Source organism: Raphanus sativus, chromosome 1, assembly GCF_000801105.2.
Source record: "Raphanus sativus cultivar WK10039 chromosome 1, ASM80110v3, whole genome shotgun sequence".
NCBI lineage: Eukaryota > Viridiplantae > Streptophyta > Magnoliopsida > Brassicales > Brassicaceae > Raphanus > Raphanus sativus.
In genome coordinates, this window is record NC_079511.1 from 22,664,333 (window position 1) to 22,691,813 (window position 27,481).

Here is a 27,481-nt window from a genome sequence, read left to right on the forward strand (position 1 = left end):
GCAAGCACACTCCAACAGTACCACAACGGGTTGATAGAGCAGAAGAGGATATTTTTAAGATTAGTTGACATATCTCTAACTGAAGCCAAGAGTGACTCTGATTGTCTGTTGTTGCAGCAATAGTAAAGTCTACAGAAACAATGGGATTACAACAAGATCGTTCAGGAACAATTTTGTTGTTGTTTACTGGAGAATAAAAGCAGAGATGATGCACAACTTGCAGTACAAGTTATGTCTGAGTTGGTTCACCAAAGGAACAATAACAGAGATGCACTTCTGAGGAAACAGTTTTTGATTCAGGCTGAAAAATTCCACGTGAAGCACACACAGGTGGATAAGTAATATACCTCTGAATTTTTGAAGAAGAAAATACAGCAGCATGATCTTTGTGAAAGTGTAACAGTAATTATGCTTCCTCATTCTATTCAAAGACAAGGAAAATTTACTGCTGGCTTGTTGTTTGAGCGAAGCAAGGTAAGGAGCAACATCATCATGAGAAGGGAGACTTTTATACAATGGGATTGTGGCTGTTCAAGTTTAAACAGAGGTTATTGGTACAAGTGAGACACAAAATCCTCTCTGGTTGTACTTGGACAGTGTGGCAACAAGTGTCTACTTTTCTGTGTGGCATTGTTGGAAGTACAAGACATTGCAGCATGTTTGTCACGGCTTATACAGTTGGTGGATCTGGTCACTGAAAAGTGATATGAGGCCATTACAAGTGCTAAATCAAGTGGAGAGAAGTCTGTCTATATAGTACTGACAGATCAAGACAATGACCAGATTAGAGAGTTGCTCATTGAAAGAGTTGTCATATAGCAGGAAAACATTGGATGCTTAACAGAGAGTATATATTCTGGTTGTTTTGAAACAGATATCTCAGAGCGTTTTTGGCTGCTGCAGTTTGGGAAATGGTCGTATTGGGAAAAAAAAATTACAATTGGTGCTACAACACATGAATCCACCAAATCTGGATCATTTTTTTTAATTTGCTTGGTAAAAAAAGACGTTATCGTCATTCTGGTCAAGAAAAATCTGCTTCGTGTTCCAGTAAAACGACAACAGAGGCTGCAATAATTTTACAAGTCTCGCATGAGAAATCAATTCCAGTCGCTTGACTATTCCATGTGTATCAGAATGTTTCTCAGTGAGCCAAGAGATGAAGATAAGATTTGCAGAGCTTGAGGACAAGCTCTATTTGAACCAGGGGGTAATGATAGATACTGAATGCTAGTGTTGCATGGTTGTGGGGTGCTTAGCTGGCAAGAAGAAAGGAGATGACAGTTAGAGATCAGAAGATGAGTGAAAGAATATAAATAGAAGCTTTACCTTTCTTGTAGTTGTTTATGGATTGTTTGAGATCAGATCATTAATTAGGCTGATAAAAGTGCGAAACGTTTGGAAAGGATATGATAAACTAGTCAATTAGTTCAAACTTCTCACTGATAAAAGTGCGAAACGTTTGGAAAGGATCTGTTCTGACAAATTACCAAAAACATAACAAGAAGAAGCAAACAAAACTCAAAGTTTTACCTGAACAAACATTTTTTATTACATTAGATTTAAGACATTGGGATACAAACGAAACTGTTTTCTCCTCAAATTACATGAAAATAGTCTGTAAACAAGATTTACTTGGGTTATTAATCAACTGATCGAGCTTCTTTCTATACATACATCTTATACTCATCACTAAGAAGCTCCTCATCGGATGCAAAAATAGTATCCCAATCAATATTCATTGCCTCTTCTTCCAAGATTCCAGCAACAGGTAATGATACAAAGTTGTTGTTGTTGTTGCAGGTTTCCTCAGATACATTATGATGCTCTGGTACATGATCACAATCTTCCAGAAGTTGATTAAGAACCATCTCGCTCCATTCATCTAATTCAGGTAATGATACAAAGTTGTTGTTGTTGTTGCAGGTTTGCTCAGATACATTGTGATCCTCTTCAGTGTTGCTAACAACATCATGTAGTGGTGGTACATCATCACAATCACAATCACAATCTTGGAGGAGTTTATGAAGATCCATCTCGCTCCATTCATCCGACTCAGGTGAAATCTCAACCATGTCCTCGTCGTCGATCCTTGTTGTTGTTGTTAGGGTTTGATCTTCCAATTCCTTGAGACGGTTGTATAGTACTTTCATAGATTCCATCGCTTCCATAAGCTCTTCCGGATCATTCGATTTGACGAGCTTGTCATCGTCCCACCAAAACCCTAACCCTAGGTCCTTGCGAGCCATACAGATACCTAGGTCTTCTCGCGTCGCTTTGGTATTATCACACGTTGAAACAGGAGCAAGTCTCTGTCCGGAGGAGACCATGGACTCAACGGAGGAGTGACCAAACGAGAAGAAAGGAACGTTGGAGTTTGAAGAAGATGGTGTCGCTAAGATTGCGATTTGAGCGTCGGTGATTACACAAAGCTGAGCCGCTTTGCTGTAGAGACCGTCTCTGCGTTTGGTGAAAGTAGTAGCACGCGAAGCTTTGTCAGTGATCTTCGTCATCACAGGCTTTCTCTTCGTACCTCCCTTCTTCACCATTCTGTATTTTCACCAAGTAAACGAAACCCTAGCTTTTTCAAATCGCCAACGAAAGTAAGTAAACAGAGAAAAAAAAAAGAAAGCAAAGTGAGGACGCTTACTTAGGTCAAGTGAGGTATATATAGGCTCCGTTGTGGCGTAATTAATTAAATCGTAAGTCCAATATTTCGCTTTTGTATAACAACACTAAACCGAGACCGGTTCGATTAAACCAAATTCATTTATTCGTATCAATGTTCGGTTCGAGGGAGAGGAATAAATGAAAAAACCCAAACTGTTTTTTCTTTTATTTCCCTCAAACTTATTGCCTTCTCTCTCTCTCTCTGTCTAGGTTTCGATTAGGGAATTAGGGTTTCTAATCTCTCTCTCTCTCAATTGGAATCTTGAACTCGGATTCGTTCTTCATCTCCGTCCCCATCGACAACCATGACTGAGGTAATTCAAAACCCTAAAAGATTTTGCATCTTTTCTTGATTGATTTCGTTTTACGAATCTATTCGAATTACGAAACCTTTTGATTACAAATCGATCGTGGATCTTTTTGGTTGTTGTCTCCTCGATGCTTGTCTTGTGTTTTCAAATCAAAATTTGATCTAAGTCTGTGTTTTTCCTTTTTATTTTGTAGTATTGGGTAAGCCAAGGGAAGAAGTGGTGCGAGTTCTGTAAGATATGGACTCAGAACAACGCGACAAGTATCAGAAACCATGAGCTTGGTAAACACCACCGTGAATGTGTCGAGAAGAAGCTCACTGATATGCGTGAGAAGAGCGCTGCCAAGGACAAAGAGCTCAAGAAGAACGAGAAACTCCTCCAACAGATCGAAGCTGTGAGTTATTTTAATCATCTTTTTGTGTTTCTTTGTCTATCAAATAGTTATTGATTTGATTCGATTGTATTTTGATTTCAGAAAGCAACTCGTAGCTATCAGAAAGACATAGCAACTGCTCATGAAGTTGCCAAAGCAAACGGTGCACCCGAGGATGGTACACACGGTAAGCATCATCCCTCTTATCATTGCTTAGCAAGTTTTGTTGTTAAGTTCACCGGTTGTGTCTTTGGCTTTTGGATCGCTGTTTGTTTATATTTACATAATGAAATTGAATCTGTGAATTGGTTTAACGTACCAAGGGCAACCTCTGATTCTTCCGTTGACTTATTTAAGTTTTAGTGCCTATATCTTTATAGAGAATCATCACCAGTGAGCGAAAATGGTTGCCTCTTTTGAGTCACTCTTCAGGTTCTTTCACCTTTTTGTTTGCTACTTTTCTTAGCTCATAAATATATATTTTTCGTCTCATGTGGTAATCATTTTTTTTTTAACGGCAGATTGGGTTCTTGACGCTGCTTCGGGCTATTATTACAACCAGATCAATGGTCTCCACTATGATTCAAAGTCTGGATTCTATTACAGTGACTCAATAGGTATGTTGTAATCGCAAGCTTTCTTTCACTTACGCTCAGGCGTACAGTTTGTTTGTGTAGAGACTTACACTGGTAATGATAACAGGACGTTGGGTGACACAAGAGGAGGCTTACGCTGCGTTTAAAACTTCATCAGATAAAGACACTAAAATGCCTCTCGTTAAAAAGCCCGTGCCTTCCTCAGAAGCTGGACCAAGTGTGGCGAAACTACCTGGGAGGGTTGTCTCGGCTACTTTAAACCCGAAAAGAAATGTGAAAGGAGCTGCCTCATCTGTTGAGATTGGCAATAACAACAAGAGAAAGAGAATAGATGAGAGACCCAAGAAAGTATCTGCAGAAGAGAAAGCTGCGTTGAGGGCGAGAGAAGCTGCTAGGAAACGAGTTGAAGACCGAGAAAAATCATTGCTTGGCCTTTACAACAGACCTTTTTGAAACCATTGATTGATCCTGAGGACAGCAATGTTTTAATTTCGATTATTCCTTCAAAACGTTCAATCCTAAACTTTGTGGTATTCTCGGAAGTTTCATGGTTTTGCGAATATTGTAGTTCCTTTTTTTAATAAAATGAACCAAACACAACTCTAAATAGGGAATATTTCATTAAGAAAAACTTCAAACTGTCATCTACTAAAATATGAAACCTTCAAAACATTTTAGTTAACATTTTTAATTTTTAAATTGGTATTCGTATATCATAAAAGAAAAACCTTCAATCCACATAACCTCTTCATAAAGTGAAAAATTGACATAATGTATATGTAAAAATAATAGTGTCAGTTTATTTATAAAAACAATTGTTTAAATAATAAAATAAACAAAATTAAATAAAAATATAGAAAAGTAAATAAAAATCAGAAAATAAACAAAAGTTCAGAAAATAAACAAAAGTTCAGAAAATAAATAATAAATTAAAAAAATTCATATACTAAATAAAAAGTCATAAAATTAAATAAAAATCAGAAAATAAACTAAATTAATATACATAAATTTAAACAAAATTTAGTTAAAATTCATAAAATTCACAAAATTAGAAAATTCAAAATAATTTTTTTAAAAATTACAAGATTGTTTTTTAAACTTACATATCACCGTTGATAATAAAAAAATCAACCATATTACTGTTGACGGTGATGGTTTCTCACATAACAATTAACAATGATGATTTTTAACATATCTTAATATCATTGTTGAAAATGACATTAGATGTCAAAAAAATTCATTGTCAATGGTTATGTGAAAAACCATCGTCGTCTGATATGTTTGAGACTTTTATGTTCAATGATGATATTTCAATTTTTTTAAAAATAATCTTGTAATTTTTTTGAAATATTTTTAGTTTTCTAGAAAAGATATTTGAATTTGTGAATTTTCTGAATTTTATTTAATTTTCTGATTTTATGTAATTTTAAGGTTTTTTAGTTTTCTGATTTTTATTTAATTTTCTAATTTTTATTTATTTTATTTATTTTATTAATTAAATAATTATTTTTGGAAAAAACTGACACCTCGCTATTTTATCTGTACAATAGATTAACTTTTTATTAGACGAACAAGTAAAATATGTTGAAATTTTTTTATGATACAAATGTTATTTTGAATGTTTAAAGTGTTAATAGGTGACGTGTTTGAATTTTTTAATGGGATTTTTCTACTCTAAGTATAATCAAAGAACTGCACAAAAAAAAAGTAATTGATCCAAACGATTTGGTAAATTTCTCATAGTGGACCATGCTCTTGATTTTGATAATGTCATATTAGACATAAAATAAAAGAAGAAATTTAATTGAATTATCTAAAACAGAGAAATAATTAGCTATGCATGGAGAACATTGTCATGTTTGGCCTAATAGAGAAATGTGAAATTACCATAATGTACATAATATGATATGTGGAACTGACAATGTAGTCAGAAACTACTAACTCTATATGTAGGCAAATCAGAATGCGAGAAATTGTATCAGAAGGAGATATCTTGTAGATTTAGGATAGTTTTCATCCCACTGGGTATATTTAAACTAAACTGAGTAACAAGTGTTACTAGTATGAGGTCCCTAGATATATTTTCATTATATTACATGATTTACATATAAGACATTCATAGTGTGAGGTTTCTCTTAAGAATATAAATAAGTCAGCAACATATTGATATATAAGGTATCAACAAATATATATCATTTAGTAAAAAAACAAAACAAATATATATCATGTTTATCCGGTTATTTGTGCTACCAGATATATTTTATGATAATGTGTAAAATCAAACTAAATCAGATAACAAATATTACAATCAAAGAGGAAAATAGTAAAATAGAACGTCTTCATTGTCCGTGAAGACTAAACTATCTTTGTTGAATCCGGAAGATTTCAGAAATTTGGAAAAGATAACATCAAAAAAATATATTTGAGATTTTAATGGAAATTCATTTTTATAATTAAAAACATGTTATAAATATAAGAGAAAATGTAATATATATATCAATATATTTCCTTTTTAAAAGTACATTCTTTTGATATATAAAATAATTAATTTTTCTTAAATTATATTTTAGATAAATTTGTATACTAAATATATTAAATATTTATACTATATTCCTTTCGATTTATATAAAAATTGTTTTGAACAAATTAAATGATTTATATAAAAAACTCATATTGATATATCTATATTATTAAACTAAAATACTTTTGGAATTTATTTGGAAACATGGATAATATAAGAAAGTATAATGTTATTTGGAAATATGGATAACAATATATTAAGAAAAAATAGGTTTAAGTTATTAAGAAAAATTGAAAGTCCATTATATTATGAGAAACTATTTATCTTTATCAGATTTAAAATATATATAAAAATGGTATAATCTAATTACCTTAAAATATTTTTTGTCTAAAATAATCATAAAAAATTAAAATTTATATACATATTTCAAATTTAAATAATAATTAAAATTATTTATATCAAAATTTATTCAAAATATACATATATTCAAAAACTGATTTTTACTAAAATATTTTTCAATAACCGTTATAAAAAATGTTTGCAATATATATATAACAAAAATACAACACAAAGGTCAATTTCAAACACCAACTTAAATTGTGGTTTTCACATTTCACATTAAGTTTTACAAATATAATATATGTAATTATTTATATGATTATACATATAAAATAATATTATGATGGTACATATAAAAGCATAAAATACTATAAATCCAAAATAACATGAAACAAAACCAAAATAAATAATGAAAACTATTTATATGGGTTATCTTTAAAATATACGAAAATGGTCCAGTCTAATTACCTAACAAATAATGAGCTTAAAAAGTATACTCTAGACCATTTTGTTGTGATCACATAAATAGTAAGCACAGACCCATATTTAGTACTAATATAAACTTTAATTCCAAATATGGTGAATTTTTTTAATCCAAAATTTAGTTAAAATCAAATATCAGACCTTACAAAATTAGGAAATTTACTTTATTCTGAAGATTTTAAGAAATTTAGTAATTTAATAAACTATCTAACATATTTAGGAACTGATAGGTGTAATTGTATCGATTGCGGTTGCGAGTAGTTACAGTTTTAATTGTTATTAAGAAACTTGTATGACTGATACAACGGTTATAAGTTAGTGCATTTGCGGAATACTTATAACTAGTTAACTACAAAATACATCAGTTGTTAAATGATAAATTAACAATATTTCTGTTTTATATAATTATAAAAACATTTAAAACTATATTATTATAATAAATATAAAATTTACTATAGGGCTGATACTATAAGTAGGATAAATGCCTTAAAAGCAAAACGAGAACGCTTGCTCGTGTCAGGTGATATATTTATAGGCTCAACTAAATTAAAATCGATTAAAAAGCCCATATTTCGCTTTTGTAAAATAATACCAAACCGAGACCGGTTCGATAAACCAAATTCATTTATTCGTGTCGAGACCGGTTCGATTGATTGAAATAAATAGTAATACCCAAACTGATTAATTTCTTTCCCCCAAATCTCCTCATTGTCTTCTCTCTCTAGGTTTCGATTAGGAATTAGGGTTTCTAATCTCTCTCTCTCAATTGGATTCTTGAACTCGGATTCGTTCTTCATCTCCCCACCCACCATCGGCAACCATGACTGAGGTAATTCAAAACCCTATATGCTTATCTAGTGTTTCCAAATCGAATTTGATCTGAGTTTGTGTTTTCTTTTTAAATAGTATTGGGTAAGCCAGGGGAAGAAGTGGTGCGAGTTCTGTAAGATATGGACTCAGAACAACGTGACAAGTATCAGAAACCATGAGCTTGGTAAACACCACCGTGAATGTGTCGAGAAACTTGTATGACTGATACAACGGTTATAAGTTAGTGCATTTGCGGAATACTTATAACTAGTTAACTACAAAATACATCAGTTGTTAAATGATAAATTAACAATATTTCTGTTTTATATAATTATAAAAACATTTAAAACTATATTATTATAATAAATATAAAATTTACTATAGGGCTGATACTATAAGTAGGATAAATGCCTTAAAAGCAAAACAATTTCAACCGATTTCTTGTCCACCGATCGTACATTTCCTTCACCTCTGTTTGAAACCGCACTTACTTGGTTTGCCTTCAGTTGTATTTAATAGAATCTGCCTTTAACCATATCTAAGAGATGCGAGTAGAGGAAGCTTCAAAAAGCGAAGGCCGAGCTGTAGGTCACGTGACCTGCACCGAGTTAGTGGCTGACTGGGCTTTTTCTTTGATCAAAGCAGATCAAATCACCTTCTTTCTTGTTATCCGAAATTAAAGTCGGTCGAATAGTTTTTTCCCTGCCCAGGAACGTCGAATGAAATGGGGGCCCAGGTTCTCTTTCTACAACGTTTTGATACGATAGTCCGGGCTACCTTTCTCCTATCCCTTATGATTAGGGGGCTTTTAAACCCAAGAACGACCAGTCTTGTGGTGGTACGGAAGGAACGGACTCCGCGAACGTCCTGCACCCCGAAAAGAAAGTCTCAACCAGAACTACATTCTTTTGCATGTGGATGTAGCTAAGTGTCTGACTCTATTGGAGGGGTGGGCAAAAAACCCAAACCGAACCGAACCGAACCAACCAAATCGAAGTTAAACCGAACCAAACTAAACCGTGCTCTTTATGTAACCCAATTGGTTCATGTTTTACTTAACCCGAACGGTTTGGTTTGGTTTGGATTTAAACCGAACCAAACCGAACCAAACCGATAATCCAAATATATATATATATATAGTAAATATATATATATATATATGATATATATATATATATATGATATATATATATATATATATATATATGTATTAACATATTGTAAATTTTAGTTAAAGTTTCCTTTTTCATTTTTCCATAACTTCTATATCTTTAAAAAAAATTATAAATACGATTCAAATAATACTATTATATATAAAATCATGTAGCATAAGTTTTTTTATTCTCACTCTATCGTTTATGAGTTGATTATTTTTTAATAAAATTATAAAACTGATGCCTTCATATTTTATAACCAACTCAAACTACGCCGAACCAAACTAGACCATAATAATGTAAACCGAACTAAATCTAAACCAAACCGAACTAAACCGAACCTAATTAAACCCAAACCGAACCCAAACCAAAGCTACTTTGGTTTTAATTGGTTTGAGTTTATAAAAACCCAAATTACCCAAACCAAACTGAACCCAAACCGAACCCGAAACTAAACCGAAATGCCGACCTTATTGGTCATAGTTTTCTGCTGTTGCGGCTATATTTATAATTTTATATTTTTATTTTTTTAAAAACAATTATAGTAAATATTTTTTAAGTTGAATATGATAAATTAAAATATAAATATATTTTGGTATTTCTATTATGTCAACTTAAATTTTAGTTGAGTATCTTTATTTTATATTATTTTTTTGAAATTTTTTTTTAAAATTTTTGCAACCGCAAACAACGATAAAACCAACATTTGAATTTTAGAAATTTAAAGTTGTTTGTAACAATTTATAGTGTTATTTTTTTTTTGGTACAAAACACCAGAAACCACTACAAACCACAGAAATCTACTTTTGTCGGTTGTAGTGGGAAACTAGTTTTGCCCTAACATGCTCCGAAGAATCACCTCGTCCTCCTCGCTCTGTTCGCCCCCTCTCTTCTTCCGCTTACTTCGCCAGTTCCCTCGCTCTAACTTCTCGCAGTCATCTTCACGGACCACCATCAGCATCTCCAACCACCACCACGTGTGCCGGCTAACACTTCGTAGTATTTGTTCACACTCTTCATCTGATCTCGTCTCCGAGCATCCTCCGTTCGTCAAGATTTACAAAGACGGTCGCGTCGAGCGTCTCTCCGGCACCCAAACCCTCCCAGCGTCTCTAACACCACAAAACGGTGTCGTTTCCAAGGACGTCGTGTACTCACCAAAGCATAACCTCTCCGCTCGCCTCTTTCTTCCTCATAAAGCCAAAGAACTCGCCGGCTGTAACAAACTCCCGATACTTATCTACATCCACGGCGGAGCCATGGATCGTCGAGTCCCCCTTCTCTCCCATCTACCACAATTTCTTGACAGAGGTTGTGAAAGCCGCGAATTGCTTGGCGGTGTCGGTTCAGTACCGCCGTGCGCCGGAGCATCCGATTCCGGCGGCGTACGAGGATTCGTGGTCTGCGATCCAGTGGGTGTTCTCACACTCAGATGGGTCTGGTCCTGTTGATTGGATCAACGAATACGCAGATTCGACAGAGTTTTTCTCGCCGGAGATAGCGCCGGAGCCAATATGTGTCACCACATGGCCATGAGAGCCGGCGAGGAGAAGCTTCACCCTAGAATCAAAGGGGTTGCGATTGTTCATCCAGCTTTTTTGGAGTAAGGATCCGGTCGACGAGCACGATGTGCAAGACGTGGAGACGAGAAGAGGAGTCGCGGAGGTTTGGGAGAAGATCGCGAGTCCGAACAGCGTGAACGGGACGGATGATCCGCTGTTTAACGTGGTTGGATCCGACTCGGATTTTCCGGGTTGGGATGTGAGAAAGTTTTGGTTGCTGTGGCTGGGAAAGATTTGTTTTTGCGGCAAGGTTTGGTTATGCGGAGAAGCTGAAGAAGAGTGGGTGGAAAGGAGATGGGAGGTGGTTGCGGAGGGAGATGAAGATCATTGCTTTCATCTCTTAAACCCTGATTCTGAAAATGCTCCTAAATTCATGAAAAAGTTCGTCGAGTTTATTACCAGTTGAAGGAATATCTTAAACTCTGTTCTTGACTTTAGAGTAATGATACGAATAAATTTGATGCTTTGGTGTTTTTAAGATCGATAATGTCAAATCCATTCCTTACGCAATGTATTCACTAACTCTATACATAAAGATTGGTTGATAGAGTCGCACATGTTTCAACCTTTCTTCTTGGGAACTTTGCAAAGCCAAATCTACAGCCTCTATTATTTGCAGAAAGTTAAGTCATTTACGTAATGAAAGAAGAAGAAAAATAAAGCTACTCACCTAATTAACGAAAAATGAATCAACTATGGTTAATTAGTAGTGCCTATCACATGAGTAGTCACAGAAATTGCACCTATCAAAGCAACTAAAAGAATTATTGAAATGAGTTCAAATAGTAATTTGCACTGTATCCTTTTAAACGTGGTTAAACGTTGTCGGATCCAGGTCGGATATGCTTTGGTGAGTACACGACAACGTAACCACGGATTCATTTTTTAAAATGTGCTTAGAAACATGTGCTCACAATACATTTGCACTGTATCCTTTTCCTTTTTGGTAACTTTCTTTAAGAAAAGAAATGGTCTTGATTTCTAAAAGGTATATAGATCAAGACCCTAATTTTCAAATTTACATTTATAAAACTACAATCTAAAACATTTTTTTAATCTCAGTTCAAGGCTCATAATACTTGACTCGGGTCTACCATGGATGGGAAGATGCAACATGATTATTTGCGGGTAGGTTTCTATACATTGTTTGCAGAAAAATGTGCAGCTATAATCCCGAGATGAGACAAAGCATAACACTACCCGCCCTCAAATCCAATGGGTTTTTGCTCAAGAAGAATATTTTAAGTTTGCATTTATTTTTTGAAACACGATCATGTTCTTGATCAATGCATAGTAGTCTCCACTGTTTTTATATGTTCATATGAGAAACTTAGAGGCATTGGGTCTTAGTACTACGAGCAGGAGGTTCGTGGCGAAGAATCAAGTTTGAACAGCCTCACGTGCCTACAAGAATAAGACTTTGCATCAATGAGGTTATATATTATTTTGCTTCCACATGGTAAATCTTAAAACTTGTTTAAGAGAAAATGTAATCTTAAAATATTATTTTCTTAAAAAAAAGATTTAGTAAGATACTTACCAACTTGTCAAACTTGTTTGAAGAGAAAATCTTGAAAGATTTTTTTTTTCTAAAAATACAAGATTTAAAAACAACTTTACTAATAAGGTAAGATATTATTTAGTACTTTAAACAAAAATATATTCAACACACTATTGCTTTTATGACTCCACTCGTGATCATTCAGAATAAAAATGAAAACACTTCATACTTTTTATATTCGTAACCACTACATATTTTAGGGCACACGAAACTTGCATTAAAAATCGTGTTATACTTCGTAACGAACTTGGTTCTGATAGACTTCTCAAGTTGCAATGTTATTCCAAAGACAATGACTTAGGGCTTGATTGGTACAGCATTAGCATTAGCATTATGCTCTTTATCATCCAATCAACATTGATAACAAAATCATTTAGAAAAGTATTTAGATGATGCTAATGCTCTCCAAATGCTCTTTGCTCAATGCTCTTATATGAAGCTTTTGGAAGAGCATTTGCATTTAGAATATATATAAATTCAAAAATAATTTTATATAATTAATTTATATATGTTTAATAATATAAAAGTTATGTTTATAAAAAAAAAATTATATTTTCAAAAAAACTAAAGTTGTGATTAATTATTTTTTTTTTTAAATAACAATATTTCACATTTAAAATATAATAAAATTTATATAATTACACATATCATTCATTATTTTAAATAAAAAAATAACATAATATATATTTATATATTATAAAATAAAAACGTTTATATTATTTTTAAATAAATAAATTATATGTCATAGATTATTTTTATGATAATATTATATATGGATCATTTATTGGTCAACCAATAAATAAATAATGATGATTTTTATAAATTATTTTTAATTTATTTATTTATTTAATTATATCAAATTATTTTATATCCAAAAATAAATTTTATTTTTAAATAAATTTTATTTTTTTTAATAATATTATTTCACATTTAAAAATTAATTTAATTTATAAAATTAAATAAGATTCATTATTTTTAATAACAAATATACTATTAATATATATTATAATTTAATATATATTATTTTCAAATAAATATATTATATAATAACCTTTATGATAATTTTAAAATTGTATAATGCTACTGTTCTACCAATCACTTTATTAAAATTTTAATGAGAACATACAGCTTATACAGCATACTGCTTTTACAGCATTCTGCTATTTCTTCTTCATCTGTTGTACCAATCGAGGCCTTAGGTGTTAAGAACTTGAACTTCAATGCTACTTATGTCATCAACTTCAATGACAAGATACCTAAATGGAATTGTTTGCTAAGGCAAGGAGCTATCATGGAGTATTATTTTGAGGTCGAAGTATACAAAGCATGAACAAGGCTTGTTCCTCGATGTGTTCAGATACGTGGATGGAAGGCCAAACTTGAAGGGATATACTTTACACGAAGCCTTGATACATCATCCGTTTTACCACTATGTTGGAATAAAAATAATGTGTTTTCTATTTTCTAAATTATAAGAAGAAAATTTAAAAAAAAAAAAGAGAAAAAAAGACAGAGAAATAGAAATAGTTTTAAGATACTCGAAAAATAGAAATAGCTTTGAGATACTCGAAAAGTAGAAAACACTTATATCCTATATGTCACTCCTAATTGGTTTAATTTACATTTATATTTGTAATTCAAATATTTAAATTATTCATGTAAAGTACAATAATTATATTTATTGTATACTCATTTTGAGATACTAATGAATGATCATGCATTTTTAAATGGCCATTGGACCTTTTCAATATCAAAAGCATAAAAGTATCAATCTAACAAATGTAGATTACATAAGATAAAATATAAACATAAAAGTTAATTGATAATAACAAAACTAAAAATGTAAAATAGATATTGCAAATCTTAAAACTAGTTTAAGAGAGATATTGAAATATTATAAAAAAGATAAATAACAACTTGTCAAACTTGTTTTACAGAAATCTTGAAATATACGGTAAACATTGATATTTATTAAAAGAATCTGTACTAATAAATTTTGGTCAAAAAAAACTTTACTAATTAGCACTCCCTCCGTTTACTTTTATAAGTCGTTTTAGAAGAATTTTTTTGTTCCAAATTATATGACGTTTTCGGTTTTCTATGTAAAATTTATTAACAGTTAATGTTGTATGACCAATGATAATATGTCTTCTATTTTTTCATTGGTTGATTTGTGGTTATGTAAACAATTAATGATGTTTTTTCTAGAAAATATAAGAAATTTATGTTTTTCTTAATCTATGTGCAAGATTCTAAAACGACTTATAAAAGAAAACGGAGGGAGTATGATAGTATTTATTACTTTAAACGAAAGATGTTCCACACGAAAACAATTTTTTAAAACTATGAAATTATGCCTTTGTTACACCATTCGTGAGCATTTAGATCAAAAGGAAGAAAAAAAATGAAACACCTCATAATTTTTATCTTGGTTACCATTAGATACTTTAGTGGACAAGAAGCTTGTGTTAAAAACCGTGTTGTAATACAAAACGAACTCGGTCCTGGTAGGCTTCTCGAGTACCATTGTTATTCCAACAGGGATGATTTAAGCATAAAAAACATGGCATTCAATGCTACTCCATATGTCATAGCATTCCATGACGAGATCATTTATTTAACAACATGGAATTGTTTGTTAAGGCAAGGAACTAACAATGACAATAAGTTTTTTTATGACGTTCAAGTGTACAAAGAAGGACAAAGACTTATCCCTCGATGTGGTCAGATATGTATATGGACGGTGAGATTGGGGGGATATACTTTTCAAGACACCTTGATGTACCATCCGTTTTCGCACTACAATGGATTGAAAATAATGTATTTTCTGTCTCTTTTTTTCTTTAACTATAAGTATATCAGAATATCATAACAATGACATATGTGAGCTTATCTAATGTATGTGACGGTTAAGCGATACTCTGTTCTTATCATCAACCCTCTTTCCCTTCCCAACATAGCTTCAGCTGCTATCACAAATCAATAGCTTAGACAAAATAAATATATATTCTATTAATACAGCAACATGACTTATTGATATATGTGTGGTCCAACTATGTTAATACAATTATTAAAAATCTCTTATTAATAAATTAAAAATATTATACAAAGAAAAACATGACTAAAAACACAAATACAAAAACAAAATTTCTAAAAAAAAATGTAAAACAAAAAATATAGCCGCATTTTTTTTAAGGACGGTCAGAATTGACTACAGTTTATTAAGGATACAGTATCAGAAATGATTTTACAATTCTCTAAAACCCCACATGAGCAAAACTCACAAAGCTAACTGTAAATGCCTCTGCCACATTGTCTAAGGCTCTAAATGTGAGTGTTTACAGCGATCAAGTCAACAGATAACAGATCGATTCCGATTGAATCATGATTGGTCTACCTAAAATTTTCTCTCTTTCGAATCAGAAGAGAGAGAGAGAGAGAGAGAGAGAGAGAGAGAGAGAGAGAGAGAGAGAGAGAGAGAGAGAGAGAGAGAGAGAGAGAGAGAGAGAGAGAGGAGAGAGAGAGAGAGAAGAGAGAGAGAGAGAGAGAGAGAGGAGAGAGAGAGAGAGAGAGAGAGAGAGAGAGAGAGAGAGAGAGAGAGAGAGAGAGAGAGAGAGAGAGAGACGGTGGAACCCATTTGTTTCAAGATTTGGGCTTTGTTTTTCATGGGCTCGACCCGAGTTTGCTTTCAGGTACGGGTTGGATTATGTACTATTGATTCAACTGATTTACTTTGTTATTGGTAAGTTTTGTTTGGATTGGTTTAGTTTGATGTGGTGTGTAAATTAACTAGACAGATTGGTAGGCCGACTAGTACAATGATATTTTTTTCCTCTTTTTATTAACAGGAGTATACACGAGCCGAAATCCAACTTATCTCTAAGAAAAAACAATACTGGCTATAAGTTCGCCTGCAAATTTTCTAATGAAGCATAAAACATGCTTCATTTTCGTTTAGCCAAGTAACAACAACTTATATCTATCATCATGAATCAAATCCAATCTATGACGACAAGTCAACCATTCCCACTATACTACTCCTTAGTAAAATGACCACTTACCTTTTTACCCGTCCTTCATATTTTGTTTGGATTGGTTTAGTTTGATGTTGTTTGCTTTCAGGTACGGGTTGGATTCTGTACCATTGGTTCAACTGATTTACTTTTTATTGGTTCGGTTTTGTTCGGATTAGTTTAGTTTGATGTGATGTGTAAATTAATTAGACAAATTGGTACATAGTCCGACTAGTACAATTAGGCCTGCGGGTTCGGTTTATTCGGGTTGCTCGGGTCGGTTAGTTTGGCATTCAGTTAGTTCAGGTCGAGCAAAATGTCACCGAAGTGACCGAGAAAAGTTTGGTTCGGTTTGGTAATAGGTTAGTTAGGTTTTCAAAAAAAATTACCAAAGTTTTTTTGTTTTTCGGTAAGTTCGGTTAAATTTTCGATTTGAACTGAAAAAATAAAGAAAAAATTGGTTAGTTCGTTTATTTCGGTTCAGATTTTGGTTAGTTCGATTTGCTCGATTCGGTTAGTTCGGTTATTTCGGTTAGTTTGGTTATTTCTGTTTGGATTTTAGTTAGTTCGGTACTGAATTTCGGTTAATATTGGAACTGTTTGAATTTTTTTTTTTTTGAGAAAACCGAACTAACCGATTACCGAACCGAACCGAAAACCGATTTTTTTTATTTTTCTACCGAACTTCCAAACCGAACTAACCAAAAACCGAACTTAAAATTGTCGGTTTGGAAGTTCGGTAGAAAAATAAAAAAAATCGGTTTTTGGTTCAGTTTGGTAATGGTTAGTTCGGTTTTCTCATTCTGATGTGTTTGGTGAAGAAGTTTGGATCAACCAACTCGCCGACTTTGACTGAGTTTTTGTCGCAGGAGATAGCGCCGGCGCTAACATATCTCATCACATGGCGATAAGAGCAGGCAGAGAGAAGCTTAACCCTAGAATCAAAGGAGTTGCTATGGTGCATCCAGGTTTTGGGGGGGGGGGGGGGAGGAACCTGTCGACGAGATAGAAGACGAAAGAATTAGAAGCCAAGTCGCAGAAGTCTGGGAGCTAGCGAGTCCGAATAGCGTAGATGGCGTGGATGATCCGTGGTTAAACGTTGTCGGATCCGGACTGGGTTGTGAGAGGGTTTTGGTTGCGGTGGCTGGAAAAGATGTCTTTGGACGGCAAGGGTTGACTTACGTGGCGAAGCTGGAGAAGAGTGGGTGGAGAGGAGAGTTGGAAGTGGTGGAGGAAGAAGAGGAAGGGCCTTGTTTCCATCTCCCTATACTAACTCTGAAAATGCTTTGAAGTTGATGACGATATTTGTGGAGTTTATATCATCCTCTGTTTAAGAGTAGCAATTTTTGTTTCTTGTTGCTCAATTATGGAATTAAAAGATCATATAAAAATATTTGAAGCCTAGCTACTTTTGATCTAAGTTTAGGTCCAAGCATGTCCTGTTCTTGAAGAAACTCATTCGGAGTGGAACAGTTTATTCGCGGCCTATTCCTTTTTCATATCTAGGAATAGGAGGCGAGCTCTAATAGTCTCACAAAACCAGTGCGTTTTGTGTAAAAAAAAGTGAAAAGCTGTTGGTCCAGTTGAAGCCAGCTTTTTGGGTCATTAGTGGGTTCAGAAGGCACCGGCTCGTCATCCTTCCACCATCGAAAGCAGGAGGTGGACGCTGCTTTGTGAAACCAGCCTCACGCAGTCTCCTCCGCTCTAAGAGAGGCCGAACCACAAGCCTTCGCTCGAGTCCGATCCCTCAGCTTCCGACTTGGAATGGGCAGGCCAATAGAAAGCCATCCAAGAACCCGGCACAAAGAGGTCGGCCCAAAGTCCCAACATCTTATTGTCTCCACTCGGATCACAAGCCCGTGTTACCAAGCTCGACGTTCATTTGTTGTACGTTAATCTTATATATACAGTAGTGAAAAGCTTGTTTGGTCCGATGTGGGATCTTTTAACAGCTAAAAACAACATCTCACTTTCAACGAAGCCGGTTTCTGTTCTTCAATTCGCAGTCTACAATGGTTCAGTTTCGGGTTCGTTTCTTAGCTAAATCAAGGTAAGGTTTCTGATAAACTCGGTACTCTCTGAGACGATTCCCTGATATGTTAGAAGGTCTTGACTCTACGCACGGGCTCCACAGATAACAGCGACATTTGGGAAGAACAGTTGATATAGTTTTGGTTCTAAAAAAATTGAGGAGAATGGTGAATGTGATGTTGTTGCTGATTGATATGAATTTATTTCTGCAACTGGTGTCCATCCATGGTTTTGGGTTTTGTGAAGTTGATATATGTTATTTGATTGCTTGCATAAGGCCACTGAGTTTGCTATTAAAATTCTTCAACTACGAGGAAGAGTAACGATATGGTACGGAACAGTGGAGACAATAAGTTCTATGGGACTATAAAGAGAAAGAGGAGGACACACACAAATTTTGATGAGAACAATAGTTATAGGTACTTGCTACTATTCAGTTTTGTATCTATATTCACTTCCACTTTCATAATTGTGAGCTACTCTTGTCTTTTTAGGGGTAGCAAAAAACAGTAGACCTTGCAGCTCGTTTCCTTCCAAAATTTACATCTCGACTGGAAAAAGGTTGGAAGCTATATTAACCTGATGGCTGATGTTCTGGAAACTTGGCGGATAATACTCACATCCTGAAATCTTTCCGACCAAACTCCTGTGGTATTGGAGATCTATCCGACCAAACTTGAATGGTATACTTGTACAACCTATGGGTACTTAAAGTAAAAGAAGTGATTTATTTGTTACTGGAATTTCACAAAAGGTGAATTCTGCATTGTTTGAATTGGCCACAAACACATCGGCTCTCAATTGCTCCGTCAACTAGGTGTCTCCACCACTCGGGATTACAAGCTCAAGGCCAAGGGTATACTCTTAGAATTAAAGTAAAAGATGTGATCTAATATAATAATTGGAATTTCAAAAAAGTCCAAAGGATCGGCCAAACACATTGGCTTGAATTGTTCCATCATCTGGATGTCTCCACTAGGATTACAAAGCTCACGTTACTAAAGCTCGACGTGCAGAACACGTGACTAAAACTAATATATACAGCAAGTCAAAACTTGTTTCTTCCGATGTAGGACTCGTGGTAACCTTTTTTTTTTTTTGTTTTTGTGAAACGGACTCGTGGTAACTATTTAGTTAATATAATACATCGCAGTAAGTAAATGTATCAATTTTCATTTTATTTATTTATTAAGTTGCCCTCTTCTTAGGAATCAAAAAACCTTGAAGAACAAAACCTCTTCGCCGTCAGTCTTCACCGGAGAAAAGAAAGTAGTAGCCATGCTCCGAGCGTTAACTCGCTACTCTTCTTACAATGCTTCAACCTCTCTCTTCTTCCGTCTTTTCCCTCGCTCCTACTTCTCTCGCTCATCCCCAGCGGCCGCCCGCAACATTCGCCGGCTATCAGCTGCTGGAACTACTGGAAGAGAGCTCTTTCTACGCCGTGACCTAAGGCTGCTCCCCGCCGCCGCGAGTGGCTGTCTCAGTGGGCAGTTCTCTCGCGCCCTCTCTACACAAACCTCACCTTCTTATTCTGGTAACTGTGGTTTTTTTAATTACATCTTTTTGTGTGTTTCCTTTCCTCTGGCTTTTGTTTGAATTCAGAACATATCTTTCTTAGCTTCACGTTACTAAGAACCTTTCTTTAATCGCATCAAGCTATATGGTTTTGATGAAAATGTATATAGGTCAAGATGAGGCTGAGAAGCTTGGGTTTGAGAAATCTCGGGAAGAGTTCATCTCAGAGTGTAAATCCAAGGCTGTTCTCTTCCGACACAAGAAGACCGGTTGCGAGGTCATGTCTGTTTCTAACGATGATGAGAACAAGGTCTTTGGTGTCGTTTTCAGGACTCCTCCGTAAGTGTTTTTACTAGTAGTACAAATACATGAATCTCTCTCCTGCCTGCTGCTGCTTGTTAATCTTTAGTCACTTTTGAAAAGTTCTCTTCTTTATATTGATGCAGGAAGGATTCCACTGGCATCCCTCACATACTCGAACATAGCGTTTTATGCGGGTCAAGAAAGTACCCTCTTAAAGAGCCTTTTGTCGAGTTATTGAAGGGGAGCCTGCATACTTTCCTCAATGCATTCACCTATCCTGATAGGACTTGCTACCCTGTTGCTTCCACAAATACAAAGGTATATATGTTTGCTAGGATTTGTTCTAAGTTCATAACTTTTCAAGTATTTTCTCATCGCATTATGTTTGCTAGGATTTCTACAATCTTGTCGATGTATACTTGGACGCTGTGTTCTTCCCCAAGTGTGTAGACGACGTGCACACTTTTCAGCAGGAGGGTTGGCACTATGAGCTTAACCATCCTTCTGAAGACATTTCTTACAAAGGTTCTTTCTCTTACGATTTTTAGCTTTCGTTTTTTTGGCAGCTATTTTGTTAACTTGCTCTCCATATCAGGCGTTGTTTTCAATGAGATGAAAGGTGTCTACTCACAGCCTGATAACATACTAGGGCGGATTACTCAACAGGCAAGTTTTGATTCTAACAGTTTCTTCTACCAATCACTTTCTAAGAGTGAAATATGAATACTTTACATGACTAAATGTGTGTGTGTGTGTGTGTGTGTGTGTGTATATATCTTTGCATGTGAACATCTGTATTTGATATTTTGTTTGTTTCTTACACTGGTCATCACGTTGATGTGCAGTCAGAGTAATGATAATTGAATTTTCTCACAGAACATCACTTCAGTATCTGCTACTGAACTCTTTGTTATGTCATGTGCTTTCATTATTCTTTTGTTCGGTGATTCTTATGGAATTGTATACTTATTTTATCTTTTGTTCTCTTTTAATAGGCCTTATGCCCTGAAAATACATACGGTGTGGACAGTGGAGGTGATCCAAAAGATATCCCGAAGCTTACATTCGATAAATTTAAGGTTTGTTAAGCTATTCATGTGCTTTAGTTAAACAAAGAGTGGTATAATATATTGTTCTTCTTATTGTCAAAATTCCAGGAGTTCCACCGTCAGTATTATCACCCGAGCAATGCCAGAATATGGTTTTACGGAGATGATGATCCAGTTCACCGCCTCAAAGTCCTGAGTGGTAAAGAGCCGTATCTTTATACTATATTTTCAGTACGAGATTGTCCTTTTCTTGATTTACATTACAGTAAAATGATCTTTATTTTACTAATTTGTGCAGAATACTTGGACATGTTTGATGCAAGCCCAGCTCCAGATAGTTCAAAGGTTGAACCACAGAAGCTGTTCTCTGGTCCTCGCAGAATCGTTGAGAAATACCCTGCTGGTGGAGATGGTGACCTTAAGAAGAAGCACATGGTGTGCCTCAACTGGCTACTCTCTGAAAAGCCACTGGACTTGCAAACTCAGCTCGCACTTGGGTTTTTAGATCATCTAATGCTTGGGACTCCTGCTTCTCCATTGAGAAAAATCTTATTGGAAAGCGGTTTGGGAGAAGCTCTTGTCAATAGTGGGGTGGAAGATGAACTTCTCCAGCCCCAGTTCAGTGTTGGTTTGAAAGGTGTTTCTGATGATAAGGTCCAAAAGGTTGAAGAGCTGATCATGGATACTCTGAGAAAATTGGCAGATGAGGGGTTTGACACTGATGCTGTTGAGGCATCCATGAATACCATTGAGTTTTCTATGAGAGAAAACAATACAGGATCGTCCCCTCGTGGTTTATCACTTATGCTCCAATCAATTGTGAGTTTATCTGCCTTTTTCTTAAGTTTGTCTGTATCGTTTCTTATTTAGTGTTGTGTTGTTTAGGGGAAATGGATATACGACATGGATCCTTTTGAGCCACTTAAGTATGAGGAACCATTGAAGACCCTGAAAGCTAGAATAGCTGAGGAAGGATCCAAGGCTGTCTTTTCCCCGCTGATAGAGAAGTTTATTTTGAACAACCCTCACTGTGTTACCATCGAGATGCAGGTATTTTCCTTCTCCGAGTGTCTCAGTGGTTTCTGATGTTTATATAATTATTTGCCAAAAACACGTTTTTGTTTTGCAGCCTGACCCAGAAAAGGCTTCTCTAGAAGAAGTGGAGGAGAAAAATGCTCTGCAAAAAGTTAAAGCAAGTATGACAGATGAGGATCTTGCAGAACTAGCGCGTGCCACAGAGGAGTTGAGATTGAAGCAAGAGACTCCTGACTCTCCCGAAGCACTGAAATGCGTTCCAAGTTTAAATCTGAGTGACATTCCAAAGGAACCTAAATTTGTTCCCACTGAGGTGATCATTATAATACTAGCTCTCTGATGTTGTTGGATACTTAACATCTTTTTCAGCTTGATTCTGATATGATGCTTTATAGGTTGGTGATATAAATGGCGTGAAGGTGTTGCGGCATGATCTTTTTACAAATGATATACTATACACTGAAGTAGTCTTTGATATGGGCTCACTGAGGCAGGAGTTTCTTCCTCTAGTACCCCTCTTCTGGTAACTTGTTCACCTCTACCTCTTATAATTAAACCTTTTATACTGCTTTTCTGATTTTCACTTTTCCAGAATGGCTAATATGAAAATGTTTGGTGAAGTACTGCTAAAATAATTTCCAAGCATTCCCTGTCCTCCAGAGTTTATAAACAAAAAAATGTCTTCGACGTCTAATGTAGTTTTAAGCATTTAATAGGACATATTTGTTATCTCGTCCAAGAAATTGCTCCATGTGAGCTTTACTACTCTTGAGTTTTCTTGGATGCTTTAGAAATGCTTAGTTGAAGAAATTGCTCCATCTGAGCTTTACTACTCCATGTCAATTTCTGATAACTTATTTTTCTACTAACAATGGCACGAAACATTCGTTTGACTTTTGTCTTGTTCCACCCAATACCCAGACATTCGCATGCTATTCTCTTAATTTTCTGTTAGTTTGACCGATTATTTAAGATGCAGTTTATAACTATCTATATGGTTTTACAATAGTTTTTCGCCAGTCTGAATGAATGAGCAAGAGCAACCAAATTTGAAATCCTATGTAATTTCTGTCTGACAGTCAATCTTTACTGGAGATGGGCACTCAAGATTTGAGTTTTGTACAACTTAATCAGTTGATTGGAAGGAAAACCGGAGGGATATATGTTTATCCTTTTACATCCTCTGTGTGGGGCAGTGATGTTCCATGTAGCAAAATTATTGTTCGTGGGAAATCCATGGTTGGACGGGCTGAAGACCTTTTTAACCTGGTAATTGTTTTTAACATCTTTAATTGATCACATGTAGCTTGAGATTTTCCTTTGTTGAGACAGGCAATGTTCTTTTATTTGTGTCTATACCTATAGAACATCTCTTCTGTCTCCTTGTGCTCGTCCCATTTGCAGAGCAATTTTTGATGTTATTTATAGGATTTTAGCGCTGAATAGAATGTAGACACTGTAGCTAATCTCAACTTTAGCGCTGAACTTAGAAAATAATTCTTACTTTCGAGATTTTAAACGGTGAAACACTGTAGACAATAGAATGTAACCTTTGTTTGATACAAGAGCCATGGCGATTCTTGAAATCTAGATTATTTGGAATAAAAGTTGTACTTTGTTACTTAAGCTTCATTTCCTTTTGTCTTGCTGCAGATGAACTGTGTGCTGCAAGAGGTTCGATTTACAGATAAACAGCGGTTTAAACAATTTGTCTCTCAGAGTAGAGCAGGGATGGAGGTATGTAGACCTTTCTTCTTTTTGTCTTATAGATAGAGCACGGTGGTAGTAACATAACACCAACTCGTGTTCATTTAAGAACCGATTGAGAGGAAGTGGTCAAGGAATCGCTGCTGCGAGGATGGATGCAATGTTGAATGCTGCTGGATGGATGTCTGAACAGATGAATGGTCTCAGGTTGAAACATGATAACTCTTTTCTTAAAATGCGAGTTTCAATTTGCTCCTGAAAGTAGTATAGCCTAACAGATTTTTACTCTTCCTTTTCAAGTTACCTTGAATTTCTACATACTCTGGAACAGAAGGTGGATCAAGACTGGGAAGGCATTTCTGCCTCACTTGAAGAAATCAGAACATCTCTCCTTTCTAAGAATGGTTGCATAGTTAATATGACTGCTGATGGGAAATCCCTCACAAGCACGGAGAAATTTGTTGGGGAGTTCCTTGATTCACTCCCTGAAAAGCCTTCTAGTGGACAAGTGACTTGGGATGCACGGCTTCCTTTGAGAAATGAAGCTATAGTAATACCAACTCAGGTAAGTATAATGAAAACCCTTCTGCATATTCATGTGTCCTTTGGTGTGTGTTTTCTTATATACATCTTCTTGAACAGGTGAACTATGTGGGGAAAGCAGGTAACATATACAGCAATGGCTACAAGCTTGATGGGAGTTCATATGTTATATCAAAGCATATTGGTAACACATGGTTATGGGACCGTGTTCGTGTAAGTGGTGGTGCATATGGAGGTTTCTGTGATTTTGATTCACATTCAGGTCAACTTCTTTCCTTTCTTCATTAATTGGAGATAGTTTACGTCGTGTTAAGTTCTTCTTCAGACCTGAACTTTGGATTTTCCCTCGTTCAGGAGTGTTTTCGTTCTTGTCTTACCGTGATCCCAACTTACTGAAGACACTAGACATATATGATGGAACTGGAGACTTCTTACGTGGCCTTGACGTCGATGAAGACACCCTTACTAAAGCCGTTATTGGAACAATTGGGGACGTTGATTCGTATCAGCTCCCTGATGCCAAAGGTTATAGCAGGTATGGTGTTTAACTCTTCAGGTTCTGTCTTTTTTTTTTTAAAAACTAAGTGATTGGTTATGAATATAATTTCCCTTCTCTGTCACCAGTTTGTTGAGGCATTTGCTTAATGTAACTGACGAAGAGAGGCAAATAAGGCGTGAAGAGATATTATCAACAAGGTTAATATCATTCTCTCGTTTTTGCACTTTCTTGAACATATTACAAAACTAACTTCTTGTTTTTATCTTCACAGTTTGAAGGACTTTAAGGAATTCGCAGAGGCGGTAGATTCTGTTAGAGATAAAGGTGTTGCAGTGGCCGTGGCGTCACAAGAAGACATTGATGCAGCTAACAAAGAACACTCAAACTTTTTCGAGGTGAAGAAAGCTCTATGAACTCTTTAAAAAGTAGGAAGGAGTTTTCTTAGGTTCATGGAACGAGGCATCATATCTCTAAGCTCACCTTTTTAGTTTTTGCTTCACTATGCTTACAAAAGCTATATGCCAAATCTATCATAGTGGAATGAAATTTACCAGTTTACTAAAACACAGGCTTAGCAACTGTTGCACTCCAGGAATTTTTAGTGCCTTTTAGGTTTGAGCCAAACTTGTTTAGTTCGCATGTGGTTTAAAATGATGAGCCCAACTGTTTGCTTGTTAAAACAAATGGTTCTTAGATAAAAAAAGAGAGATGCATCTATAACTCACCATGTATCCCGCTCTTGTTATGTCATGTTCCTCATGCATTTCATGCTTCCTAGTAGGACTGTTTCTTAATGAGTTTTTCTGAACTAAAATATTAATGTAAGTATACATATTAAAGAGAGAATTAGATAAATTTCTTACATTAAATTTTTTGATACTTTAATAAAAACCCTATGAAATTTGTCATCACATTATTAGCGTAAATTAGTGTATTCATAAGCGTAAAAATATTTGTAATATAAAGAAACTACAATAGTTATTTATTATTTTGCTTTCATTTTTATAACTAAAATTAGTTTAATATATATGTACGGGAAATAAGTACAAGAATATTCTCAATATTTTTATATGATTATCTTAATTAAACATATGACTATGGTATAAATTTTTTGATTAGTTTAGTTATTTTAGGTTATATTTTCATTTTGAACTAAACCACAACTTCTTGTATTATATATTTGATTAATTTTGTTATTGTATTCGGTTGAATTTTTGTTTAAATGTATTACTATATATTCTAAACTAGATAGTTTTATTAAACATTAAGAAAATTACTTAAACATATATATTATACATATTTTTATGGTATATATATATAAATTTTATGTATAATTTAATAGATGTAGTTTTATAAAACAAATAGGAAAATGAAGTATTCCTTGGTTTGAGGTTAAAATGAAGTATATTTTTATTTATAAATTTAAATTAATAATTAACTAATGTTATATTTTATTTATAAATTTTAAGTCAGTTTTACATGCATAAAAACTAAATATAAATGATTCTAAAGAATACTACGTTTTTATGTTTTTTACATTTTTACGAGAAATTTTTTTTTATCCAGTTAAACTTCTGATTTTAAGTATTAAAATTAATACCAGTTTGATGATTTTGATAATTTTATGATCATTTTATATACTAATTGTATTTATGTTTGATGTTTGATGATTTATTTAATTTTGTGCTTTAAACCTTATGAAATTTTGTATGTTTAGATCTATTGGACATAAATAAAAAAGATGATCAGTACGAATATTAGCTAATATTATTAGTAATTGTTTAAAATCTCATAAATTAGTATGAATATTTATAAAATGAATGAAGTATAATAACAATTAATTAATATTTTGTTTTCATTTTCTGTAAATTAGAAGACATTTTGCAATTTATTTGTGCCAAAATAAAATGTAAGATAGTTATGTAATTTGAAATACTTTTATCAAAGAAAACCTTATTCCTTATATAATATTTTTGATGAAATTGGCCCTTTTGAAATATGCTTCTTGAATTTGCATAGTATATTTATTTATTTATATATATATATATAGTATATTATTTATTTATATATATATATATATATGATTTAAACATGCTTCTAATTTATTAATAAAAATAAAATATAACAAAAACTCTTAATAATGATATATAAGTGATATTTTAAATTTACAAATATTAGTATATAATCAATAACTCTTACAATTAATTGAAACTTATGTACAAAAATTATGTTCTCAAATAATACTATAGAGATATATTTTTTATTAACAACTAATAGTAAAGATACTTTGGGGAAATTGGTCCATAAAGATTATATCATTAAACGCTTTTCTTTTCTTACATCTCTCCTTGTACCACCACCACTATGTTTGAAAAATGTCATGTATAGGATTCTGATTCTTCCGAC

At 34.1% G+C, this 27,481-nt stretch overlaps 4 protein-coding genes, 1 long non-coding RNA gene and 1 pseudogene across 8 annotated transcripts; 5 read left to right on the forward strand and 1 right to left on the reverse strand.

The window, feature by feature from the left end:
* Window positions 1-1,568: 1,568 nt before the first annotated feature.
* On the reverse strand, window positions 1,569-2,636 carry LOC108848708 (agamous-like MADS-box protein AGL97). Its single transcript, XM_018622141.2, has one exon. It carries the CDS (start codon window positions 2,547-2,549, stop codon window positions 1,668-1,670), a length of 882 nt encoding a protein of 293 aa, XP_018477643.2. The 5' UTR covers window positions 2,550-2,636; the 3' UTR covers window positions 1,569-1,667.
* Window positions 2,637-2,823: 187 nt separating this feature from the next.
* On the forward strand, window positions 2,824-4,557 carry LOC108861752 (zinc finger protein ZOP1). 4 transcript variants are annotated; one of them, XR_008945565.1, is made up of 6 exons: window positions 2,824-2,984; window positions 3,175-3,375; window positions 3,457-3,541; window positions 3,712-3,786; window positions 3,876-3,971; window positions 4,057-4,099. XR_008945565.1 is itself a non-coding variant. In XM_018635703.2 (5 exons), the coding sequence occupies exons 1-5, from the start codon at window positions 2,976-2,978 to the stop codon at window positions 4,401-4,403; spliced, it is 738 nt and encodes a 245-aa protein (XP_018491205.1). In that variant the 5' UTR covers window positions 2,824-2,975; the 3' UTR covers window positions 4,404-4,557. The 4 variants fall into 4 exon arrangements, 1 of the variants encoding a protein (XP_018491205.1); XR_008945582.1 differs by having other exon boundaries at window positions 3,718-3,786; XR_008945578.1 differs by having other exon boundaries at window positions 3,735-3,786.
* Window positions 4,558-7,979: 3,422 nt separating this feature from the next.
* On the forward strand, window positions 7,980-8,455 carry LOC130496152 (uncharacterized). The gene is made up of 2 exons (XR_008935209.1): window positions 7,980-8,122; window positions 8,200-8,455. It is a non-coding gene; the product is annotated as an uncharacterized LOC130496152 (long non-coding RNA).
* A 1,383-nt stretch (window positions 8,456-9,838) lies between these two features.
* LOC108850966 (probable carboxylesterase 4, mitochondrial) lies at window positions 9,839-11,344 on the forward strand. The gene is given in 7 exon segments (XM_018624409.2): window positions 9,839-10,516; window positions 10,518-10,725; window positions 10,728-10,852; window positions 10,854-11,004; window positions 11,007-11,072; window positions 11,075-11,113; window positions 11,116-11,344. Coding segments are annotated over 7 exon segments (1,116 nt in total). The 5' UTR covers window positions 9,839-10,099; the 3' UTR covers window positions 11,226-11,344.
* A 2,150-nt stretch (window positions 11,345-13,494) lies between these two features.
* LOC130497659 (probable carboxylesterase 3) lies at window positions 13,495-18,796 on the forward strand (annotated as a pseudogene).
* An 837-nt stretch (window positions 18,797-19,633) lies between these two features.
* Window positions 19,634-25,802, forward strand: LOC108813837 (presequence protease 2, chloroplastic/mitochondrial). The gene is made up of 19 exons (XM_018586511.2): window positions 19,634-19,958; window positions 20,110-20,278; window positions 20,386-20,560; window positions 20,635-20,767; window positions 20,838-20,908; window positions 21,238-21,321; window positions 21,400-21,490; window positions 21,590-22,110; window positions 22,177-22,341; window positions 22,421-22,639; window positions 22,722-22,849; window positions 23,406-23,595; window positions 23,980-24,063; window positions 24,143-24,240; window positions 24,334-24,598; window positions 24,676-24,838; window positions 24,931-25,111; window positions 25,201-25,272; window positions 25,347-25,802. Exons 1-19 carry the CDS (start codon window positions 19,703-19,705, stop codon window positions 25,486-25,488), a joined length of 3,207 nt encoding a protein of 1,068 aa, XP_018442013.2. The 5' UTR covers window positions 19,634-19,702; the 3' UTR covers window positions 25,489-25,802.
* The last annotated feature ends 1,679 nt before the right edge of the window (window positions 25,803-27,481 follow it).